Here is a 9,823-nt window from a genome sequence, read left to right on the forward strand (position 1 = left end):
TTCCTTCCTTCCTTCCTTCCTTCCTTCCTTCCTTCCTTCCTTCCTTCCTTCCTTCCTTCCTTCTTTCCTCTCTTTCAGCAGAACAATGGTATCTTTGATTTAGGAAGCTCTATATGTAATTGCCCTTTACATCCAAATGGATACATTCTTTGCAATTTATAGTCTCAGGGAGTTACCAGTTGCACTGATGAATTAAGTGACTTTGTTGGGTAGTCTAATAAGTATGAATAAGGGATGTGACTTGAACTTCAGACTTCTGGATTCGTACATTAATTATTTCTTTATCCACTAGACCCAGCTTCTTTTGAGCTTATGCATACTGGATTTAATATAAGCATAAAACAGACTATTATGGCATTCCTCCTTCAAATTTTAAAAATTTGGAATAAAACCCAAGCAATAGTAGACCTATAGATCTCTCTTCTATTATGGTATTTCTTTTGAAAAAGGACATCTATTCTCATTAATCCTCTATTCCCATTGATTCTCTACTTAAGAGCTTATGGCAGCTATGTGATTCAATAAATAATACTCTGACTTGGAATCTAGAAGACCTGAGTCCAAATTCTATCTTAGACACTTACCAGGTGTATGATATTGGATGAGTCACTTTAACCTCTTTGAGTCTGAGTTCCTTTTTCAGTAAAATGAGAAGGTTGAGGAGAGGGACCTCAAATTTATTTTAGTTCCAATTCTATAATTCTGTGATATTTTCATGCTTATATACCCTTTCCATATCAATTAAAATGTAGATTATAAAATAAATGTGTTTAATTAAAACTATATATCCATAGGATAATGACAACATAAAAATATTTAATAAATTCTTCCAATATAATTTGACTATATTTTTGATATATGCATGAGTCCCCTTTTAGGCAAGGCTTTAATAAATAAATATGCAATCTAGCCAAACCACTCAGGTAAAGCTTCATAGATTACAAAGCATTATCATATATACATATTGTCTTGCTTGACTTTCAAAATATGCCCATGACAGGTATTATTATTTTTGTTTTACAGATATGAAACAAAGATTCCCAGAGTTTAAAAGACTTTCTTAAAGTTTCAGGATGATGGAAGAGCTAGGATTAGAATTCCCATCCTCTAACTCTCAAAACAATATTCTTTACTCTACTCTAGCATACTTTACAAAGTCAAGGATAAAAGACATGAGAAACTTCTAGTTAATTTGGCTCTAAGACCTCTTATTGAGAGAAGAGGTTTGGGGAGATTAAATCAACTAAAATGTGTGTGTAAAAAGGAGAAAAGAAAGAAGGAAGGAAGGAAGGAAGGAAGGAAGGAAGTAAGGAAGGAAGGAAGGAAGGAAGGAAGGAAGGAAGGAAGGAAGGGAAGGAAGAAGGGAAAGAAAGGAAGGAGTGAGGGAGGAAGAAAGGTAAGTAAAAGGAAATGAGAAAAGAAGGAACAATATATAGGTCATACATCAGATTAACCCCAAAATTCCTTACTTATCCTCACACTTTTCCTACACAGACATACTAATAAATATTCTGCTTGATTTTCTTTCATTTCCATGAATAAATATTTTTAATTTAGAGCTAAGTGCATTTATTGCTTTATAAAGTTAGATGTATTTGACAAATTGATTTGTAACTAAATTATGCTTCAGTTATTTGAATTAGATTTTTATTTCCTCTTCATCCATCCACAAGCCAGAAGGTGGTGATTAGCAGTGCTTTTTTTCTCAAAATATGTTTCATAGTCATTCTGACTACTATGGGGTTGAAGAATGCCAGACCTTATTATTGATTTATTTTTTACAACCCCAAGTAAGGAAATGTAAAAATGGATAATGATGCTTCATTTTTCTCTGTCTCATTATATTTGCAGAATTCAACATGATTATATAGAGCTACTGTTATATGATAAGCAAGATTTCAGGGACTATTTTAATCATTCGCTTATGTATTTATCAATATGAAAATGATAGGGCTAAAGAATAATCAGCTGTCATTTCTGGTTCACTAGGCTCCACTTGGTGAAAAATTAACTTATCTCTTTCCCAGTTTCCTCAGCCTGACTGATGATTGAACATGAAGGGGAAAAAAGGTTCATATTTTAAAAACTAGCTTTCAAGTAAATCATCCTGGGTTTTATCTTGTAGGACTCACCCTGGTACAATGGAAAGACCATTGCCTTTCAACTACAAGGTCCTGGATTCAAATCCCAATTCTTACTCTTTTTATCTGTTACTATGGGAAAGTAAGTTTGATACCTTGGATCTAAGTTTCCTCATCTCTAAAATGAGGGAGTGGGAATAGAGAGCCCTAAAATCTTTTTTAGAAGAAACAACATCATTTTTCTCTTGAGATAGTAATGATATTGTAGGGAAAAAAATAAGAATAGAAGTTAAGAGACTTGAATTTTATTCTTAGATCTTCCACTAAGCACTATGTGCTAGGCACAATGTAATAGCATCCATTTTGCCTTTGTGTCCTGGGATTTAGTAAGTACTTGATGAATTGAATTGAGTTTTGAAGGCTAATAGCTTTCAAGTGATAAAAGTTAGAGCAGGCAGTTTCATATTAAATATACATATTTTAACTTTTCCCATTTAAACATCCCAAAATTTTCATATTAAACTTGTCATATATATATGTATATATATATATATGTATGTGTATGTATATATGCATGTACTTAGTATATCCATCCATCCATCTGTCTTATCTAGCTAACATTTATTGGTTTAAAGTCCAATAAGGAACATATATCTTGGTATTTATCTTTCCTCATCAGGGCACAGTGATTAGTTTGAATACCTTACTAGATAATATTCAGAATTCTTGGGAGGCATTTTTCCTTTGTCCTAATAGATATTAGGACAATGGTCTAGAATCTGTTTTAAAGGCAAGAGAATAATGGTTCTCATTTTTTAAAAAATTTTAAACAGTAATTCAAATATGAAATATGAACCTAAAGCAAATTAACTTCTGAATAAAAAGGTTTTTTTTAATAAATAAAATAAACAAATGAATAACATTTTTAAAAATCTATAATCGGTTTTATATAGTTTTCTCTGAAAAGTCATGGAAACTCATTAGGAAACTTTTAAGAATAAAATATAATAATAAGGAAGGGGGAAGGGAAGAAGTCTTCTTTAAGCACCTATTGTGTGTCATGAGGTATGCTAAAAGCTTTCCAGATATTCTTAATTTATACTAATATAAAATGCTATCAAGTGTTACCTGCCATTCACATTTAACAACATAAAAACATCTTTGTGGAGGAGGGCAACATGTTGGTGGAAGCTCTAGACAATGGTTCCCAAACTTTTTTGGTCTACCGCCCCCTTTCCAGAAAAAATATTACTTAGCCCCCTGGAAATTAATTTTTTTTTTATTTTAATAGCAATTAATAGGAAAGATAAATGCACCTGTGGCCATCACTGCTTCCCTAGATTGCTGCAGCACCCACCAGGGGGCAGTAGCGCTCACTTTGGGAATCCCTGCAGAAGAACATGTAAGAATCTTTGGTGACAAGAACTGGCTGAAATCTTAGATTTGTCACATAGTATTTTTGTAATCTTGAGGACTCAATACCTCTAAGGTTCCTTCTAATTCTAAATCTCTGACACAGACCTCACTGCATTGACATTCAGTATAATAGAGTGGGGAGGGAACTCTATTTAAAGTTAGGAAGACAAACTCAGATCTCAAAGATTGTTTTTAAATTCGACTTCTGTGAAGACTAAAATACTAAAGCTCCTAAAAGTCATCTTTGACTTGACTTATTAATGAGGATATTTCTTTCTTATAATCAGTAGATCCCACAAAAGTCTTTGAACTTTCAACTTTGTATTTATTTAGAATGTTGACATTGTTTGTGATACAAACATTAGAAAACAAATATTTTTGACATAGCCTATCAGCAAAGACTAAATTTAGAAAACATATGATGGCTACATTAACATCTCATTAAAATAGATCTTATTAAAATTGCTTAAATAATGTGTCTACTATGTTATTCAAGTGGGACATAAATCTTCCATTTTTTTAAAGATGAGAGCATACTGCTCATTCCTTGAGGTATAAATCTGTTTTTCTTTTTGTTCTATGGATATGTCTTTGCAGCAGCAAAAAATTGACCTCTCTTTGGACCTCAGTTTTATAAACTTTACAAGGAGGAGTTTGGACTACATGACTTTAAAATCCCTTCTAATTTTAAATCTACAATTGTATCATTAGTTCAGGCAATAGAGGTTCAATTAGATATTGACCATTTTTAAAAAAAACCTGGACTTACAATTTCAAAATATAAGGATTTCTCAGTGTTTAAATGTTACTCTGAATACATATTAGCAAGTCATCTGGAATTTATAGTCAAAGAAAATTACCCAGGATATTGAAAGTGTAAATAACTAACCCATAGTCACAATGTGAAAATATTTCAGAGATAGGAGCTTAAATTTAGGTTTTATTGGGTCAATAGCTATAATTTTAATAACTAGATGAGGATGCCTTTCAGTAAGCTTAACAAGTTTAACATTTCATAGAGGAAATGATTTTTGATAAAAAGTATAAAATTTTACCACATATATTATTTGGCTAGCTCAGATAGAGCCTAAGATGCACTCAATGCAGTTTTGATATTAACAAAAATTTTAGAAGATGGTATAAAGTTATATGTGATAAAATTTTAAAAAATAATGTTAAGTATTAAAAATGAAAATATATGTTCTTCCCCTGGGATTAAAATGAAACATGTCTAAGTTTGCATTACTTATTATTGCATTTATATGCTTTAAAAATAATTATCATTTTATGTAAAATTTGGTGAAAAGAAGTACTTTTGTCCATGTCTTCCAGAGTAAGTATATAATTATAATAGACCTCATTGCTTTACTGCACTAGAAAGTGATTAAAAGCACAGCAAAAGAAATTTGAGTGGTTTCAATGTGGAACTTGGAAGTATATTAATGAGAATAATTGGTTCATTATAATCAAATGCCTAGACCAGTCTCCCAGTGTGGACTAAGATCAGAAGTGAATAGAAAATACTCTTTGATAATCTTTCTGAGAGAAGAATATTGGAGAAGATAGCTGAAAAATAGAATTTTCTGTGTAATACTTGACACGGAATTTAACTTTGGAAGTTTTTTTAATGCCAATTTAATTTTAATGGACAATTCAAACAGACACACAAGGTTTTCAAATTTACCAAATATTGGAAATCTATAGTATTAACTTTACCATAGCATGATATAAAGTGAAAGAACAATAGACTTAAGGTTAAAACACCTGAGTTTACGTTAGCTCTGCTACTACCTGCTTGTGTGACCCCGAGAAAGTCTTCTATCTTCTCCAGCCCTCAACTTTTTCCCTAGTAGCTGAAAGTCATGGATTACATGACCTCTGAGACCTCAGTTTTCATTATATCACATTTAATTCTATAAAATGACTCAACAGAAAATCAAAGCTAACTAATTTGAAATCTTATATTTCTCGCCCACTTGTGAAGCAGTTTCACCCATTTCTTTAATAATGATAAAGAACACTAAATTTGGCAATTGAAAAATGGAATTAAATTCAAGTCCCAACCTAGCTATTATATGTGACATTAGGCAAGCCACTTCAAAGTGGACATTTGATAAATCACTGCCCTATTCTCAACCTCGGTTTTGTCATCATTAAAATGGGACTAACTATACTACTTTCCTCACATTATTTGTGTGGCAAAATTGGGGACAACCATGGTAAGATACTACAAGAGTCATAAATGATTGTTAAATTTATTATTAACATTATCATAAACTTTGATACTTTGTAGTATGATTTTATTGTTTGTTTTTTGTTGTTATCTTTTTCTATTTTTGTAGGCACTTCCTCTGCCAATGCAGATTTTGCCTTATGCTTTTGTCTTGCCCTCTACAATTCTTATTTATGATCTAAGTCCTGGATAGCTGATCCACCTTTGATTCTTCTTCTGGTTCTTTTAATATCTCAGTAGTATTCCTATGTTATGGTTAACTTTGTGCTCTTACTAAGTAATTATTAAAAGCTGACAATTATTAAATACCCACATACACAAGTGACACATCACTGGGTGTCCTATACTATTTGAATCCATTAAAACTGACAGACTATCTGACCCTCTGAGGACCTATTATAATTCACTAAGTAATCATTTATGGCATTTGTTCTTTGGATAAATAGGGTCCTAACTATCCTTCTTCTCCCTCACAAATATTCTCAAACTAGGAAATATCTTCATGAATTTGATTTCCATGAATGATAAAACAAGTCTAAAAATATCTAACGTCAACCCTGTCTCTGTTGTTTTTGTGTAATAAAAAATAAGTAGTTCATGCCTAATTTTAGATTTTCCCCCCTTGTTTTTATTTTGTGTCCTTCTTGAAGCAGAAGCCCTGCTAATGTGGCCTCCTTTATCAACTAAATTTACAGAGCTATCTGGTGAATGAAAACTAAACAATATTTGTATTTGGCCACAGTACTCTTTGTACAGAAAACATATTTTAAAACATATTTCATATGTATGATCTTGGTACTATGAAAGATGAAAAGGACTAAAAGAAATGGTCTTTGCTCTTTAATAGATGTGATGTTGGAATACATGGCAAAACTAGAGGGCAAGCATTTGCTAAGGATTGATATGCTTTGTGAATGTTAGCTCTTATTGTGAGTGTGTGCTAACATACACTATACTATTTTAAAATATAACATGTAAAAAAGTGATCAGCATGGAACCCGCTGAATTACACAAAACATTCCAAAGAGACAAATGTTTAGCCATGTCTTGAAGGGAAAGATGTATAGAATCGATAGAGAGAAGAAATTGAAGACAGAGAACAGAATGAGTAAAGTTGTACAAGTAGAAAACAAGAAGTGTATGGAGAAGAGGAAAAAGAATAAACTGAGTAGAGAAAGTCCATGCAGAGTTAAAAAATAAAGCTGGATTCCCATTGGGGTGGGGTAGAAAAAGAGACAATACTGGGAAATAGGAACATAAGAGAAGAAGGTTCTCATAAAATGGCTATATGATTATAAGCTTCTTCAATGGCAAAGGCTACAATTATATTTTGTAACTCTTGCACATAGATGCTTAATACATATTGAATTGAACAAATAAGGCAACTGTGGATGACAGTCTGAGGGAGAGAGTTAAATCACACACATTTGTGCAGTAGAAAGAATTAGGTTCACAATAATTCAGTTCAAATCTAAACTCTGCTCCTTATTAGGCGTGTCACCTTAGGCAAGTAACTTTACTCTCTGATTCTTAGTTTTGTCATCTAGAGAAAGGGTATAATACTTGCACTGGCTAATTTACATTTCTTTTATGAGGATCAAATAAGAGAATATAGGTAAAGCACTTTTTAACTACAAGTTTTACCTTGCTAATAATATGATTGATATTATTTGTCAAAATTAGAATCTATGCATATATTCAAATCTTACCCAAAGCAACATAATTTAATGAAAAAAAAAAAAAACAATGCCCCAGGAGTCAGAACACCTATATTTTAGCTTCTCTGTTGTTGATTTTTTATGTGACTCTAAATGTGTCATTGAACCTTTCTGGGCCTCAATTCCTTCATTTTAATTACATAGATGGAAATGCTAATAAAACCAAGATATTTCAGAGTTTGTTGTAAAGATCAAAAGAAAAAATATATGCCAAAATATTAAAGACACATACTATAAACTATATATTTTACTTTTTATTGGGGAAATAAGAAATATCAAAACAACTGAACAAAATATTAAAAATGAGTATACACATGTATAATATATATACACAAAGTTATGTTCATATATAATACTTTACTTTCAGAAGTTTCACATTTTTATCATGGCTTAATTTTCAGAAATTAGCATTCTAACATACTTAAAATATCATGTTATTATTTGGCCCACTATAAGGTTATGCCACTATGAAGCTCAAACAAATAAGAGAAAGGAATATGTATCTAACTATCTTTGACATTTAAAAAGACTGCGGCATGGAGTCTAGGCTTGTACATTAGAGAGACTCCAACATATAGTGTCTGATCCATTAAAAATGGAGAAAAAGGAAAAAAATTACATTTCAGCACCTTGATTAGCAACTATTAGCAACTTTCCCCCTCTCTTTAATGTCAGTGGTATAAGGATTTCCAAATCAAGATACTTTGTTTTTCTGGTTGAAAATAAATTTCAATTACTATTAATTTAATATAGGCATAAATATATATGCATATACCTCCCATATACACATCTATTCACAAACACACAACCCCCCCCCTCCAAGTGATAAAAACATCAGGGGTCAAACTGAAACCCATTTCTACCATCGTTTTGTTTTTGTAACCATATTAAGAAAAAAATACAGTGTTTTAGTTAACCTTAACATATCAGAAACCAAATGTTTATTATTTAAAATTCAATCCGAAGGAAGACTTTTTTGATTTATGTGTATCTGAAATTCAATGAAATTTTTAAAAAACCCTTCTGGTGAATCATAAACTATTTTTACAGACCATCTGCCTAAATCATATATATGATTTATATATATCCATATCTGTATTATATACATAACTAAGCACTTGTTTTAATTCCACTGAACAAATATTTATTGAACACATATTCAAAACATTATACTAGCTTTTGGGGGGGGGCAGTGAGGCGGGAAGGGAAGGGTGGCCAGTGCCAAGTGAGGGAAGACTAACTTTGCCTACAAAATAAACAATTTTAGGGACAAAATTTTCATCAGGTTGAGCAATTTTTAATATTATACGATGCATCTATAAAAGTGACAATTCTTACAAGCTTCAGGCTAAAATGAAACAATCTTCTTTGAGTTGCCAAGTTCACAAATTTGCAACATTATACTTGGATGATTTCTTGGTATGACACATTTATACTTCTAATGGTTTTTCTAACTTTCTTCCTTAGAGGTCCTTCTGTAGTGCTATGGTAGAAGAGCTGAGGATGTCTCTGAAGTGTCAGCGCCGGTTAAAACACAAACCCCAGGCCCCCGTTATTGTGAAAACAGAAGAAGTTATCAACATGCACACATTTAACGACAGAAGGTTGCCAGGGAAAGAAACCATGGCATGAAGCTGGGAGCCCCAAACGCCCAAGCACAAACTGTCGTCTTTTTTTTTTTTTTTTTCAAACAACTTTAGCGAGAATGTTTCCTGTGGAAATATGCAACCTGTGCAAAATAAAATGAGTTACCTCATGCCGCTGTGTCTATGAACTCAAGACTCTTGTGATCTAAGTAGTTGCAATGGTCAGACTCGATTCGCAAGCACCACGGATCAACTAAGTTCTGCGGGGTTACACTGTTTATCATGGGTTCCACCATTCTTCTGAATGAATGTGATTATATGAGGTTTGTGGCTGGTTTCAAATGCAGTCCAGTGAGATTACAGGTTCCTTTGGATGTTCAACTGTGGCCAGGAGATGGAGTATTTTTGCTCCGTGGGGCAGTCATTGAAGGAGGCCATAAAAAAAAAAAAAGAAAAGACTTGAAATCAGCAAAAACTGTAGTGTAACAAGAAACAATATGTTCTTCTGAACTTCCAGATATAGAGGTGGTGAGGTTACTGGCCCCCAACTGCGCAGTATAATAATCATCTGAATAGACAATACATGTTTATTGGATGTGAGAAAATATTGTAACACAAAGCAAATCTGAATTTCAAAAAAGAGGAATATAAAGTGGACTTCCGTCTGCTTTGTGGACTGTCTGTGTCACTGACTGAAATAAAAATGTCGGTAACCGAGGCAATAATGATTTTCTTAAAATTCACCAAGCCAGGAAATGTAATGTGAGATACCCCTTCCCCAGTAATATG

At 32.5% G+C, this 9,823-nt stretch overlaps 1 protein-coding gene across 1 annotated transcript in view; it reads left to right on the forward strand.

The window, feature by feature from the left end:
- Positions 1-9,176, forward strand: part of GRIK2 (glutamate ionotropic receptor kainate type subunit 2) — a 767,698-nt gene extending 758,522 nt beyond the window's left edge. The window contains exon 16 of the mRNA XM_044676594.1: positions 8,916-9,176. Coding sequence (XP_044532529.1) covers positions 8,916-9,080 — 165 coding nt within the window. The 3' untranslated portion in view covers positions 9,081-9,176. The remainder of the gene's footprint in view (positions 1-8,915) is intronic.
- Positions 9,177-9,823: the final 647 nt, after the last annotated feature.

Source organism: Gracilinanus agilis, chromosome 4 (assembly GCF_016433145.1).
Source record: "Gracilinanus agilis isolate LMUSP501 chromosome 4, AgileGrace, whole genome shotgun sequence".
Taxonomy (NCBI): Eukaryota; Metazoa; Chordata; class Mammalia; order Didelphimorphia; family Didelphidae; genus Gracilinanus; species Gracilinanus agilis.